The sequence below is a fragment of the Cavia porcellus genome, unplaced genomic scaffold (genome assembly GCF_034190915.1).
Source record: "Cavia porcellus strain 051 isolate PalLab524CR breed Dunkin Hartley unplaced genomic scaffold, mCavPor4.1 scaffold_6, whole genome shotgun sequence".
Lineage (NCBI taxonomy): Eukaryota > Metazoa > Chordata > Mammalia > Rodentia > Caviidae > Cavia > Cavia porcellus.
This window is the reverse complement of record NW_026947489.1, coordinates 30,603,624-30,620,099: the sequence shown is the minus strand read 5'-3', so window position 1 is coordinate 30,620,099 and position 16,476 is coordinate 30,603,624. Positions and strand designations below refer to the sequence as shown.

The 16,476-nt window shown below is 37.6% G+C and overlaps 1 protein-coding gene across 2 annotated transcripts in view; it reads right to left on the bottom strand.

The window, feature by feature from the left end:
- Window positions 1-16,150, bottom strand: part of Fsip1 (fibrous sheath interacting protein 1) — a 222,042-nt gene extending 205,892 nt beyond the window's left edge. The window contains exons 1-3 of one of the 2 annotated variants that reach the window (XM_063250299.1): window positions 15,980-16,150; window positions 9,679-9,811; window positions 7,750-7,933 (exon numbers count right to left, since the gene is read on the bottom strand). In XM_063250299.1, the coding sequence (XP_063106369.1) occupies window positions 7,750-7,933; window positions 9,679-9,810 (316 nt within the window). In that variant the 5' untranslated portion in view covers window position 9,811; window positions 15,980-16,150. The remainder of the gene's footprint in view (window positions 1-7,749; window positions 7,934-9,678; window positions 9,812-15,979) is intronic. The other variant, XM_063250300.1, reaches the window with a different exon arrangement.
- Between the last annotated feature and the right edge of the window lie 326 nt (window positions 16,151-16,476).

The following is a 16,476-nucleotide window of genomic DNA, read 5'->3' as shown; positions in this document are numbered from 1 at the left end:
TTAGATTGAGGTAGAGACCATCTATTCCAATTTTCCATAGAGTTCTTATTATGAATGAGTTTTGAACATATCAAAAGTTTTTTCTGCATTTATTGACATTGTATAATTTTTATCTTTGGCTCTATTGATATGACATAATATGCTTATTGATTTATGTATGTTGAACCATCCCTGCATTCCTGGGATGAATTCCACTTGGAAGGTGTATAATCTTCTTGATGGCTTACTGCATTCTGTTTGTCAAAATTTTACTGAGAATTTTTGCATCTATGTTCATTAGGGAGATTGACCTGTAGTCTTCTTTTGTGGTTGAGTCTTTTTCTGGTTTTGGTATTAGGGTAATACTTACTTCCAGGAATGAGTTAGAGATAATTGCTTCACTTTTAATTTCATTGAAGAGTTTGAGGAGTGTTGGCACTAAGTCTTTCTTGAATTTCTTGTAGAATTCAGCAGTGAATCTATCAGACCTGGGCTTTTCTGTGTTTGTAAGGTTCTAATTGAATCTTCAATTTCATTAACTAAAATTCAATTATTCAGATGTAAATCTTCTTGATCCAGCTTTGGTAATTTATATGTTTCTAGGAATCTGTCCATTTCTTCCATATTATCCAACATAGGAGAGTAAAGGTTTTCAAAATAGGTTTTAATGATCTTCTGTATTTCCACAATCTGTAGTGATTTTACCCTTTACATTCTTTCCTGAAGGAATTTGAGTTTTTTTCTTTCCTTTTTAAAATAAGATTGGCTAGTGGCTTATCAATTTTATTTATTCTTTCAAAGAATCAATTCTTTGATTCATTAATTTTTTTACTGTTTCCTTAGTCTCTATTGCATTAATTTCTGTTCTGATCTTTATAATTTCCTCCCTTCTTTTGCCTTTGGGCTTGACTTGCTCTCCTTTTTCTATATGTTTGAAGTGTAGCATCAGGTTGTGTTCATTCTGTTTTTCTTGATGTGGGGATTCACAATAAATTGCCCTCTGAGGATTGCTTTTATTGCATCCCACAGGTCCCACTAAGTTGTATTTGTATTTTCATTTACTTGTAGACACTGTTTAATTTCTAACTTCTTCTGTGTTGAGGCACTGATTGTTCAGGAGTGTATTATTTAGTTTCCATGTGTTTATGGAGTTTTTGCAATTTCTTTTGTCATTAATTTCCAGTTTTATGCCACTATGATCAGATAATATGCATAAGATAATTTCAATTATTTTGCATTTATTGAAGCATTTTCTATGAGCTAGTATTTAGTCTATTTTAGAGAATTCCCCATATAATGCTGAAAATAATGTATATTCTGTTGTTGGGTCAAACATTTTGTATGTCTTATTAAGTCCATTGGTTCACAAATTTGGTTCAGTTCTTATATTTCTTTGCTGATTTACTGCCTAGATGATCTGTCTCTTTGTGTCAGTGGGGTGTTGTTTCCCATCATAATTGTTATTATTTGATTTTTTCATTTCTACTATTTGTTTTATATAGCTCAGTGCTTCTATATTTGGTGCATAAAGATTGTTATCTTTTCCTCTTGAAGTTTTCCCCTAACCAGAATGTAGTGACCTTCTTTATCTCTTTTGATCATTCTTGGTTTGTGTTTCACATTGTCTGTGAGCAGAATTGCTACCTCTGCTTTTTTTGATGGGGCGGGGCAGGTTCCTGTTGCATGAAGTATTGTTTTCTATCCTTTGACTTTCAATCTATGAAATCCCTTTTGGGTTAGATGGTTTTCTTGCATACAGCATATGATTGGATGTTGTTTCTTGATCCATTCTGCCAGTCTGTTTCTTTTAATTGGTGAATCAAGGCCATTTACATTAATGGTTATAAGTGATATATACTGGCTTATTTTTGTCATACTTTCTGCTGTTGGTTCTTTACCTTTTCCCTCTGTTTAACTGTTTACCCTGCTTGGTGGTTTTTAATTTTTTGGTGTTTTTGAAGTTGTAGTTATTTTTATGCCTATGTAGAATAACTTTCAGTATTCTTTGCAGGGTTGGTTTGTGGTCATGAAGTTCTTCAGCTGTTCTTTATCATGGAAGTATCTTATTTCTCCATCAATTGTGAAGGACAGCTTTGTAGGGTACATTGATGGGGAAGTTATTTTCCTTTACAATTTGAAATACTACATGCTCTTCTTGACCTCATTGTTTGTGTTGAGATTTGATGAGCTTCCCTTTATAGATGATTTGTTTCTTTTCTCTAACAGCTTTTAATATTCTGTTCTTATGTTGAATTTCTAGGATGCTATTATATAACTCAGTGTAGATTTATTTTGACTATTGGAGTTCAATATGCTTCATTTACACGTACGTCAGTTTCCTTTTCCATGTTTGGAAAACTTTCAGCTATTATTCTATAAATATTCTTTTTCTATCATTTATGTTGTCACCATTTTGATTTACACCTATTATTATAATGTTTTTCTTTGCATGATCTTGCAACTGTTGAATTGTTATTTCCTGATTCCTTGTTATTTTAAAAAGATCTTTCCTTTCCTGTTTACCAGCTGCAATCTTGTCTTTGAGGTCTGAAACTCTATCTTCACGTTCATTGAGGCAGTTTTGCCAGTTTTCAATGGAATTTTTTATTTCCTGGAGATCTCTTTGAATGTTTCATGCATTCTAGTTCTTTGATACATTGTTCATTTAAGGTTTCCATTGTTTTGCTGTGTTCCTCTAGTTTTTAACTATGTGTTTTTAGGTATGTTCAACATTTCTTTCATTATGTTTATCATTTCTTGTTTTACCTGGGAGATTATTTCTGATCTGAGTTCCTTTATAGCTTTATGGAGTGGTTTCTTCATTTCAATTGCTATCATTTCAGATGTTTCAAGTATATGGCTTATATTTTCTTTTATGTTCATGTTTCATAGCCTTGTTTGAGATGTGCTGGAGGTTTGTGATTGCATTTTGCTCTTTTGTTTTGTCATTTTCCTGCATTCTCCTGGGGCAGTTAAGTGTAAAGTCTCAGTTGTTTCATGGATTGAAGATAGCTTTTTGTACAGGAAGTTCCCCCAGTTGAGTGGAGAATGTTAAGTAGGCCTTATCGGGTTCCTAGTGGCACTTAAAGGTTCCCCAAATGGGGGGAGAATACTTGGTGGACCTTCAGCATACGCCTATGTGGCTCACTAAAGCTCCCAGACCGCTTGAGGTCACTGGGCAAGGCCCTACCAGGTTCTGAGTGGTGTACCAAAGCTGAATGGTAGATGGAATACACTGGGCAGGCCCTCAGCTCATGCCATATGGCACACCAATGCTCCCCCAGCTTCTTGAGGTCTCTGAGTGGAACCCTACCAGGTCCTGCACAACATACTAAGGCTAGGTGTAGTTTTCTGTGCAAGCCTTTAGCTTGCACCATGCAGCCATTGAAGTTACCCAGCTGCTTGGGGTCACTGGATGGGCCAAAGCAGGACCCAAGTGACAAACCAAGGGTCCCTGACTTTTGGAAGATACTGGGCAGGGCCCTACCAGGTTCCAAGCAAGGTCCTATGACCGCACAGCTAGGCAGAGTTCGATGTGGAGACCTTCAGCTCATGCCACTCAACACATGACAGCTCCCTAGCTGCCTGGGTGTCACTGGGTGGGGCCCAAGCAGGACCCCAGTGAGGAACCAAAGGTCTTGAATTGTTTGGGAACCCTGAGCAGGGCCCTACCTGGTCTCTCTTTTTCAAGAGTATTGTAATTTTCAATGTACAGATCTTTTAGTTCCTTAATAGAATGGTTCCTAAATATTTCAATTTTTGGATGTTATTGTGAAATGCATTGTTCCCCTAATTGTTTGAGTACAGGAATGTTTTTGATATTTGAGTGATGACTTTGTATCTAGCTATGCTATTGAATTTGGTTATTAACTCTAGAAGTCTTTTGGTGGCATTTTTTGAGGTCTTCTATGTAAAATATCATGTCATCTGCAAATAATAATAGTTTAACTTCTTCCTTCCCTGTCTTTATCCCTTTTATTTTTCTCTCTTATCTAATTGCTCTGGCTAGCATTTCCAGAACTATACTGAATAGGAGTGGTGATGGTGGACATCTCATGTTATTCTTGATTTTAGAGTGAAAGCTTTGAGTTTTGTCCATTTAGTATGATATTGGTTGTTGGTTTGTCAGAGACAGCTTTTATTAGATGAAGGTAAAGACCATCTATCCCAATTTTCTGTAGGGTTTTTATGATGAATGAGTGTTGGACCACATCAAAGGTTTATCTGCACCTAATGAGATGATTACGTGATTTTTTGTTTGACTCTGTTGATACAGTATATTACATTTTTTGATTTGTGTATTTAACTTACAATTAATGATAATGGTAATAATGCCAGCTAATGTTTATGGAGTCACCTTACAGGCACAGTGCAAAGCGTTTTATTTACTTATTACTTAAATCTCATCTTAATCCTGTGAAGTACTGTAATCTTTGTCTTCATCTTACAAAGTATGAAACTGAATCTAATTTGTGCCTGAGTTACACATATGTCCCAGGCAACATAACCAGTAAGTGATACAGTCAGTTTTTACCCAAATCTGTCTTAATCCAGAGCGAAAGCTCTTAGCTGTCAGGCAATACTGTTTGTGAAATCCAGTGAAAGTTAATACTATGGCAATGAGCATAATGTTCAAGTATGAAGTCTCAGCCATTCCAAAATACATCATTAAAATAATATATTGTGATGGTTGATTCATCGTGTCAACTTGAGAAGTTTAGAAGCAGAACTAAGTAACTCAGAAGTTCTACATCCTGGGGTATAGAGAACATGTCCCAAGGGTGCCTGTTTAAGCCCTGGGATGTTGAAAGGGTTGATTGTATCAATTTGAGAAGTGTAGAAGTTTAACTATGTGACTCAGCAGGGGACCAGGATCCAGCACTTTGTAAACACCCTCAGCTAGTGCAAGAGGAGCATACAAAGATGGTGTGGGTATAAAAGATTCCCCCTAGGGTGAGTAGGCTGCATACCATACAAGGGAGGTAGAGAGGCTTGCTCTTCCCACCTTTTGCTCTTGTTGCTTTTGCTATCTTCTCCTGCCTTGAACTGTTGCCCCTGTGCCAAGTCACCCTGCCATGGAGCTAACTGATTAAGAACTGAAACCTTCACAAACTGTAAGCTAAATAAACCTTTCCTTCCTTAATTTAGCTTCACAAACTGTAAGCTAAATAAACCTTTCCTTCCTTAATTTTGGGTGTCAAGTATTTTGTCTCAGCAACAAGAGAAAACTAACAAAGACATATGTCATGCTAAGTAATCCAAATTTAACAAATTTTTGAGATCCGAGTCCAGTGATGCTTCCCTATAATGCACAGTACTTCCTCTTGAAGGAAAAGAAGATATTTTTAAATGATGGAAGTTTATCCAAAAAAATGTCAAACTTATTAACCAGGAGGCTCCTCACATATTACTGCTAACATGCATCAAAAATGTAGTAGCCTCTAGTTCTAATCTGCAACTCCAATTCCAGCATTCTTGGGTTCTGTGTACAAAGTCTATATAACAGGAATTTGGAAGTAATTTTCACAGTATTGAAATAGTATAAATAAACACTACCATGTGAACTGAGTTAACAGCTAATCTCAACTATAATACCTTCTTCCCTGCTACCTGTAATCCTGATTCCTGTCTTGACTTTAAGAGCTGCTCTCATCCCAATCCAATTCTAAATCAGCAGTTCCCCAACTTTTATCTCAGCTCCCATTTATAGTCTCATAAACTACTGAAAGTCAAAATTCATTTTTATATATGTAGGTTATACACATTTACAATTCAATTAGAAATCAAAACCGCTGGGGGTGGTGGCATACACCTGCAATTTTTTTTTCTTTTTCTTTTTTATTGGTACCGGGGATCGAACTCATGACCACACCCTTGCAAGGCAGGTGCTTATGCCACTGAACTAAATTCCCAGCCCCCATACCTGTAATCTTAGAAGTTGGGAGGCTGAGGCAGGAGAATCACAGCAAGTTTGAGGTGAGCCTGGGCAACACAGTGAGTGGAGAGCAGCCTGAACTACATAGCAAGACCCTATCTCAAAAACAATGATTGTAAAAAATTAACATGTTGCTTCTAATTATACATTAATAAATACCACATTTTTACAACAAATAACTATCTTCTCCAAAACTATTAGTGAGAAAAGTGGCATTGCTCTTAATTTTTCACATTCAGAGTAACAGAAGAACAATGGATTCTCACTGTACAATCTATTGTAATTTGATGCTTTGGTTGAATACATGAACAACATTAGGCTTAAATAAATATGCAGATGGGAAAATGAAGAGAAATTTAATAGCCTATTTGAGTAAGTAGATGTTTTCTTTGATATTACACCAAAATTTGATAGAAATAACTTAAAGGTTACTATAATGTAAAATATGTCATCATCATCAGTGAGATTTTTAATTTTTTCCATTAAAATCCATGGATACAACATTTTTTATGATGAATGTATCTTTCACCCTGCATTGGTCACTTGGGAAATAGTGCTTAACAGAATTACACAGCCCTAAAGCAGGTATGAACACACTGCATTATACAACATCAAAAATCCCATTTTGGGGCTGGGGATTTAACTCAGTGGCACAAGTGCCTGCCTGGTAAGCATGAGGTCATGAGTTCAACTCCCAGTACAAAGAAAATCATATTTTTAATATTACCACTGATTTTTATCAGAAAAGTCTAGGAACTGGAATTCTAACAAGTTCACAATGCCACATACAGTCTTCAAAATTTCTAATTTTCCTTTGAATCCTTAAATTTTTTCATTAGCAGCAAATAGTCACTAGTTTTCCTGAAGTAAAAGGCTCACTTTACCTTTTTTATCTTTTAAAAAAGGTGTACCAAATTCCCAAGTCTGAATAACAATGGCTTGTCTGTCTGTGGTTATTTCAGGTAAAAATTATGTTCTAATAAAAAGTGGCCAACACAGCTCTCAAACTATCACCTAAGCACTTTTCTTCAACACAATCTTCATACTTTGGTATACACAGAATTGTTTTACGTGTATCTTTCCTTCTGTCCCGCAGAATACTAAGATGTGTACAGGCTCAAGATTAAGAAAATTAATTTTTTTTTCCTGCTTCACTAACAACAATCGTGAAAGACACTGTTTTTTCTTGCCAGTGTTTAGTTCCAAGAGCATAATGGCTTCTAGCACAATTCGGTGCCGCTGTCTCGACTCATGCTAAAGCACCAGCAGTTCTTCCCACGGTTACTTTTATACCGTTGGTGCAAATGTCAAAGCCCTTGGTGCAAATGTTAAAGCAGTGGGTAAAAAGGCAATCAGAATCTCAGTGTTCTTAAGCAAACAGAGCCCTTGCAAGAGTCTGAGAGCCACCATCATACGCATGGCTCTGCAAATGATGCGGGAGAGCAACTCTTCTAATTCAATCTGACTGTAATCCATTTAGTACCATAAGGGAAAAAAAGGGAGCCTTTAAGAATCTGTTATTCATTTTGGTCTCTACAAGAACATTTATAAGTGATAGGTACATTTTATTGTGCAATTTTAGACATCATGCCATAGAATGTAGTGTCTCCTTAATTGATTAATGTAAAATTAGCACAATAATAATTTTATTAAGTGATGTGTTTTATTACATCTCTAAATGTACTTAAAGAGTCTAAATAGTGTAAAAATGAGTGATTTTTCACAAAAGTATAGTTTGAGGTTTATTATTTCTACTTACCTGTTTAAAAGCATATAAAATTGCAATATTTTGAATATATCATCTTACATTACCAATCACCTTGTGATTATCCTACCTGAATGCTCAGGGATTATGTGATGTTGAACCAAGTCCAGATCTTCATCTGATCCCTGTTTGACCAGTTTTATTTTCCCAGAATATTCTGTACCTTTATTATCCTTACTGTCTCTTCTTTCCTCTGGATTGCTGCTTTCTGAGCAGTCCTCTTTACCAGAATTTAACTTGCTTGCAGTTTCAACCTAATAATAATTTCCAAAACAGGTTCCAAAAAATAATGTATATTCTTAAACTTTCATATTTCAGAATATTTAACACTAATGGAAGCATATGTGGAGATAGATATAAATATGTACACTTGTATTAAAGTACCTAGAACTATAAATTTTTAATTAAATGTAATTTAAATGCACAATTAACTCCAATAAGAATTACACCAAATATGCACCATTCTTCAGCAATCTTTAGCAGTTTTGGAGAACAGCTGCATCCAGGCTGCCAGGCTCTGGGGATAACCAATAGTGGACCCCACTCTGAGTTTATACTGATATAAACAGTCCAAGTTCTAGAGCTAGCCTGTCCATATGACTCCTGAAAAGCTAAAAGGTGGTGAATTGAGTTCTGATATCCTTCTAATGAGCATCTACTAATCAGAATCATGTACTTTCGTTATTTTTACACTATTCAGTGTTTCTGTTTCATCTGCATTTCCCTTTAGATTTTAGCAAATTTTCCATTTTGGAAAAAACAGGCATGGCTGTGTGTTCCTGAGAGAGAAAAAAAAAAAGACAACCATAGTTGGATCAGGAGAAAACAAGGGTCATAGGATTCTGAGGTCATTACGTGGCAGTAAGAACACTGCCTAAAACAGAGATGAGTTCCCAAAGGAGCCCCTGGCCCTCTCCAGAAGGGATCCCTCTGCTCAGCCCTCCAGCTCCACCTTTAGAAGTTCCCTGTGCTCCTCTGCCCACAGGCTCACTCTCCACCACAGTAATGTTTGTGCAGTCCCCTTGCAAATTTTGGGGACAGAAGACCAGTCACAGTGAGAAATAAACTGCTAGGAATGCAGTTCACAGGGGCAAATACCTCTCTGCCTGGCCCAGGATAGAAACCTAGCAGGACCAAGCTCCTCAAGATTAAAAGCAAAAGTGACGTCTAAACTCCTGATAGGAAGCTGGAAAAATATAAAGCGGCCATCTCTGCATGCCCAGTCGCCAACTCTGGCCCTCAGAGGTTTGGGCATGGCTGCAGGAGCAGGAGTAGCTTTCTAATAATCTTTGAGTTACAGTCACACTGGTGTGACCTAGAGATCCCAGCTCCCTCTCTTGCTGACCTGCTGGTTTGGAGAAACTGAATTCTTGTATCCAATCCCTTGCTGCTAGGAATGCCTAGAGTGCTATTTCTTGCATTGAATCGTAAGAGACAAAATTTCTAACAGTTCTATAGCGTAAAATCTGGTCCATAAATTTTTTAAAATTTGTATGGATTTATTAATTTGCAGGACTTTTTTCCAAAGTAAGTTTTAAAACTTTTTCCTGCAACCTGAAAAGGAATAAATTATGCTGTATCACAGATGAGGAAACGGACTGTTTTTAAAAATTAAGATTAAATAGCAGATAACTAGTCTGGAAAAGGAAGTCATGACCAAATAATCTACCTATGAAATATATACCACACAGCCTCAGATCACTGTTTTAAACACTGCAGCTTTTTCATAGTAAGTACTGATGGATACATATTGGAGTAAAACCTTCCCTATGAAGGAAAAAGAAACACACTCCAAAATAAGAAAGGGGTAAGAGGAAGCTAGAAGGTAGGAGTACTTTCATAATTAAACAATCTAGAGTAAAATCCAAAAAACCAGTAAATGATCCCTGAACACACTCTCTAAAGAGGAAATTTAAAATGGATAGTAATAATCATCCTGGTTTTATCAGCCACAGAAACTAGGAGGAGGCAGTCAATTCATTTCTAAGCAGCACGTTACCTTGCAGGGCCCTGGTTCTGGTGAGAGCACCTCTAAAGAAACACTCGAACTCCTGCTCCCGGGACGTGTTCTTGAACTTGAGGCTGGTTTTGAAATTCCATCTAGGTTGCCCTTTATTATATCCATTGACATCCTAAAACAAAAGCATTAAAAAGCAAGACACTCAGATGTTTAAATGATGGTTAATGTTTATATCCAATTACTCAGAGTCTTGTTTTAAGTATCATATTATGACAAAAGTCACATTTCAGGGCTCCCCAACTTCACCCAAAGTCTTCTTGAGTACATGACCTTATGTCCTCATAGTACAAAACATACTCACTGCCTGCAAAGGAACTAAAGGAGAACACAGAAAAGATCATCATTTCCCTGATGTCCTGTGCCTACAGGAGAACACATGGAAGGAATCTGGGTCTTCCCCATCTCTCAGCAAAGGTCTACTTCGTGTTGACCATTTGCTAAAGCCTTCCTGTTACCTTCTTCTGGTTTTACCTTTCTTACTCTATGCAGCGCAGTTGAAAAACACAGTGAATGTTTAAATTCTTTAAATTAATACAGTAAAAGACAGATTGCCGTTGGTTCCCCTCAAAATACTCCCCCTTGCTCTAAACACGCTTATCCACTCATTCCTGCCACTTTTTGAAGCTGTTCTGTGAGTCCGCTTTTGTGAGTGTCTGGTTGTGCTGTCATGGCTGCCTTGATATCCTGAAATGATTGAAAACCCCAACTTTTCATGTTTATTTTCACTTTGAGGAAGTTGCATGGTACTAGATACAGTAAACAAGACAGATAAAGCCACAGTGTGATGTTCACAAGCCTCTTTTTCTGCTGGATGGTATTCACAGCATTTATCATTTTTTTTAACACTCCACTAAAGGCACAAAGAAAGGTCCTCCAGAATGGCTTCAGAAAGTAGCAGATAAATGTGCAAGGGCAGGGGAGTGGTGTGAGGGAGATTAACAACAATGTGTCTTTACTGTAATAAACTTTTAAACTTAAGGTTCATTGTATGTTTTAATCACATCTTACAGCCTTTCCTGCTCTCTGCTTAGGCTTGAGATTCTCTCCAATTCTCTTCCAAACTTCTCCTTGATGCCACATTTTTGTTTTTTAATTGCTTATTTTTTATTCTTTATTATTACGTTTGCAGAACATAATGATTACACTTATCATGGGGAACTGGTACATGTCCATTACATGTCTTAACTGTTTTTACTTTCCTTCTTCTCTGTCCTCCCTCCCACAACGTTTTTAAAGTGCAACCATCTCTGTGGCACAGCTCTCCCCGGATCAGCCCTCCTCTTCTAAAACCCATGGTTGTACTTCCACCATCAGATACTCTTCACACTGGTTATTCTATTCCTGACACTGTTGTCTAAAGCAGGAAATCCTCGACAGTGATGACCCAGGCTGCAGGAGCATCATGGACATAGCGGGCACACTGATCCTTCCACACTATGCCCTCCATCAGGCCCTTTCCGGACTTTTTCAGTGATGGTGGAGTAATGTGGATGCTGAATAAAATGGAAGAAACAAGAAAAACTGTCTAGCTTTGGTCTTCTAACTACATAGCGTTACATGTGAATGGGTATTTTCCACCAAATTCTAATTCCTACATTTGTTTATTAAATCATTCCCTCATAACAGAACAAAGGACAATTGCCTGTGCCCTTCAAAGTGTGACAATCATCTTTCTTTCTGTCTGTCTGTGAGTCAGAAATGCAGAGTCCAGAGAGGCTTTGGATGTAGGAGGAATCCAAATATTGCCAACCCAAGCTTCTCCTAGGAACACGGAAAGTTAATATGATTTGGCCTCCAATCATTCAATGTGCCAAGGCTGACACTTGAGCAACAAGTAGGTCAACTCTTTCTGTCTTGGCAACTGAACAAGTCATTGATATCAACATTGTTCACACTGTGCCAGGGTTTGGGCTCACCGGCATTACTACCGTGGGGTGATGGACCACCCTAGCCCTTCATGTCACAACCAAGAAACACAAGTCACCAAAGGGCCAAAAGTCTCCTAAGCATACTGAGCATGCTGTCGAGGGAGACGCATTGCAGGATACAGAGGGAGCAGCAACACAGAGGCGGGTGCAGAGCCGCCATAATACATGTCAGGAAAGACAGACACACAAAGGCATGGGTTCACATGGTGGTATTCACATAGCTTTTCTCTCTGCTTTCAGAATGGGTCTGCTCTACTATGTTCTCCCCTGAAAACAGTGAATTAAATTAAATACAGTTCCCGGGAAAGGTGAGCGTAAGTGACAGACTATCTTTGAATTAATTTGGACTTGTGGGGAAAAGTATGGATAAAGAACATTAAAGTCAGATCTTAAAAGATATATTTGAGTATTTGAGAAGACATGTCAATTGTTACATAGACATCCCACAAGAAAAGTAAAGCACTGCGTAAGTCAGAACTCGAACAATGTGTGCCTATGGTTGCACACATATTGTGCCTTAATTATGGAAAGGCATGTGCAAAAGGAGGGGGCATATAAAAACCTTAATCTATCAAGACAGGGGATCAAGAAGAATGTTCAAAATTGATAAAGTCAAATAATAGTTAGACATGATATTTAAGAGTGCAAGATGTTTGCCTCTGGGGAATAAAAGAGTAATTGCTATGTTTTCCCTCCATTGAAAATGTTATAGTAAAATTGGACACTCTTTACTATAATACTTAAATAAAATAAAAACTAATTTTAAAGTCAATAAATGTAAAACATTGAATCTTCAAAGGACTAGAAGGAAAACAAAGATAATTTGCATAATGATGGATTAAAGATTTATTAAGCATGACTCCAAGAATGTAAATCAAAGAGAGACTAATAATTTGATTATATAACTTTAATGTTTGTGAATCTCAAACATAACTAAAAGACTTCTAAATGAAATTAAAAAGCACCAAAACTGGGGAAAATGTATTCAACATTAATTACATACAAAAGTTTAATAAACTTAGATATTTAAGGAGTTTTACCAATCAATCGGTAAAGGGAATATTCTAACAGAAGACTGGCTAAGGTAGTAAGCAAGACTATATATTGGAAGGAAGGAGGGAGAGAGGGAAGACAGGAGGAAGGAACTGTAAGGGAAATAAACAACAACAAAAGAAGCATAAAAAGGACCAAGGAGATAGAACATTTGCAAAATGAAGGGGGACTGAGAGATGGAGGAAGGAGAAAGGGAAGAGAAGGGAAGGGAAGGGAAGGGAAGGAAAGGGAAGGGAAGGGAAGGGAAGGGAAGGGAAGGGAAGGGAAGGGAAGGGAAGGGAAGGGAAGGGAAGGGAGGGGAAGCGAAGGGAGGGGAAGGGAAGGGAAGGGAGAAAAGAAGAATTAAAAGATGTTATGTTCATGTACCAATTCTCCATGATGAATGTAATCATTACATACTCCAAACATACTAACAATTTTTTAAAAGAAAAAAGGAAATGGAGAGGAAAGAAAGAGAAGGGAGGAGAGAAGAGAGGAGAGGAGAGGAATATAAATTGCCAATAATCTTGCTTAGAGCCCAATTTTCTAATTCAATGAATATACAGTAAGAGAAATGATCACCCATCAGCAAAGAGTAGTAGGCAGTAAGAGTGGTAGGAACAGCCATAACTTCTATGTTGCCAGTAAGAATACAAAACGGAAAATTCAGTTTGCAAAACTGTTGGTAGTTTTTTATCAGTGACACAACTGAATGTTCCTGTGTCTTTTTTTGCCTCTTACTTACATGTATTTTTTGTTTTTTCGATGATTTATACCTTGAATTCATAAATAATTTATTTGTTGTAGAAATACTTCTAATATTATTGAAAAGTATTTAAAAACTTAAAAACCACCCAACATTCTAACACTCTAAACTGTTCATTGCTGGTACATTTCTGTTTTTTTCTCTATGCCTTTTTCAACAAAATTGGATTCACATCTTCGTCACCTGCCATTATATGAGAAGCATATTTCCTTATGATATTAAAATATTTGGAAATAGAATAGCATTTACTTGATGATATTTAATTATATAGATATATGTCAACAAGTCACTACAGATATGTCAACTTTTCATGACATTCACTTCAAACAAGATTAATTTAAACTTTTTCACATATGCTGTAGGAAACACAACCTCCATAAAATGATTTAACACCCAAGTGGCAATATATGGTGATTATAACTGATTGTTTTTGATGAATGAAAGAATCAAAAGACAGTGAGTCCTCCTCTGCTGGGTAATTAGAACAGCAAACCTAACAATGGAGATTTAATTTATTTTCATGATCCTTAGGTCTAAAAATTACTTACAGTCTTTTTTACTTTGTACATATTTTTATTATATAAAAAGAATACTTGTCCAGGAAAGACAAAAATCAAATAATACAGAATAAGGTAAAAGTTTTTAAAATAAAAATCCCTCTCAAGAACCAATGTTATTTTTAGGCATATACAAACCCTCTATCCTTTATACTACCCTAACTCCCATCACAAACACTCATAAATGGCCTAGTGTTTTGAAACATTCTTTTTCACATGAAACATATTTTAAAGATATTTTTCTATATTAACATTTTATATTAACATTTTCTATATTAACATTTTTTCTATATTAACATTTTTTCTATATTAACATTTTTTTCTATATTAACATGCTTCATTCTTTCAAACAGAAGTATAACATAGCAGTGCATAGACATAGCATTTGTAATTAACTCATGTTGAATTTGCTATTAAAAGCAATTTTTAAATTTACTGAAAATCAGTATCAGGCCTGAAGTAACTCTTAAAAGTACAATATGTTTAGAAAATATGTGACTGTGGATTAAGCAAAGACTTCTAAGATGTAACATCAAAAGCATGATTCAGAAAGTATTTATCAACTGGGATGTATCAAAATTTAAAACTTGTATTCTTCAAAAGACATTGTTAGTAAAAAGAAAACAAAATCCAAAAAGCAGGAGAAAACAGCTACAAAACACATCTCTGACAAAGAACTTGTATTCAGAATATATAAACAAGCAGCAAGAATCGATAATAAGAAAAGCAGAGATTTGGATACATATATTGCCCAGGAAGATGGAGGGACGCCAAATTAACACATGGAAAGATGTTCAGCCTCAGCAGCCCTCTGGATTTTAAAACCACAATGAGAAACCACTATACTCCCACTTAAATGGCAAAAATTAATTTTTTAAAATTGACAGTACCCAGCCCTGCAAGTTGGGGAATAACCAGAACTCCTATGCTCTCAGTGAGAATACAAAATGGAGAAGCCAGTTGGCAGTTTCTTATCAAGTTAAACATGTACCTCGCATTCAAATAAAAACCTGTACATGAATAGTTATAGTTAAATATTTCCCAAAACAATTCAAATGTCACTCCACTAGGAAGTGGATAAGCAAACTGCTACTAACCAAAATACATCAGCAGGGAAGGGAACAAGCAACTAGTACACAGAACTTGGATGAGCATCAGTTGCATTGTGTTAAACAGAAAGAAGCCCATTCGGAAAGTGACATGGTGTTTACTTCCATCAGTATAACATTCTAGAACAGGCAAGCTGTAGAGACAGAATACTGACGAATGGCTGCCAGACAGGAATGCCAAGGGTGCTAACTACAGAGTACTAGGGTGGGCGCGGGGTAGTAAAACTGTGTTGTCTTGTGGTGGTAATTGTGTAACTGTGTCAAAATTCAGAGAACTGTACATTGGTAAACAATACATCAACTCTAAATTAGAATCTTTGTGTCAACCTTTAGTTAAGCTCTACATCCGTAAGATAAATCAGAATTGCTTTATCAAAGAACACCTGTGTTTCTAGTTTGGGTGTCTGCCAACCTGTGCTCCAAATCGATTACACCAAATTACATTACCACCCACGGGGTTCGCTGACATTACAGGGCCTATGTCCACTCCTTGGCTTGGCACCATTCTGTTCTCCACAAAGCCTGGTCGCCTTTGCCAACCTGATAGAGGTCCAAAAGACTGTTGTGAGTCTGTTGACATTCCTTTAATTATGAGAAAAGTGAGCCCCTGATTACACATTTATCAGCCTTTTTTATAGACCTTAGTGGCTGGAAGGCACGGAAAGGTGGAGCCCTAACCTTGGGGACACTTGCAGTCAGGTGCAGGAAGTCGGCCTCTGGGACTGAACCTGCCCGCTCAGTCCACTACGTCCTCTCATTGGCTCTGCCCGCCGCGTCCTCTCATTGGCTCTGCCCACCTCCCCACAGCCCGCCCTCCACCACGCAGCCGGACAAGACTCCGCCCACACGATGGCTGGTCCTGGGGTTCCTGTCTGTGCAGTCCCTCACCTTTCAGCCGGAGTCGGAGCTAGTAACCTGTCGCCAGAGCACTGAAGGCACACAAGTGCGCCGCTGCCACTCTGAATATCACCCTTTTACCCCAAAGGGTAGAGCCCTTTCCTACTGCCTCAGCTTCTCAACAGGTGGGAGATGAGAGCGATCCAAAGTCAGGAACGCGGTTTCCCTGGCAACCGGACACACGCCACGCCCAGTCTCGCGATAGGAGGAAAGGGCCATACCATCTAGAAATGGGATCTGGGGGCAGGCAGCCGGGAAGACTAGTGCAGAGGGGCGGGGGTGAGCGACTGGGCGCCCTGCTGTCTCCTCAGCCTTTGTGGTGGAGGGCTGCTGGGGAAAAGGCAATATTTGGATTTAGATTGGCCTCAGTACGAGGACTGGATGTCTGTGTGATTGTGTCCTATCACTCTGATGCCAGCTCCCTTTACTGAGCTCAGTTTTGTCCATTGCAAGATGAGGCTTATCATTATTTCCTCCTTGCAAGACTG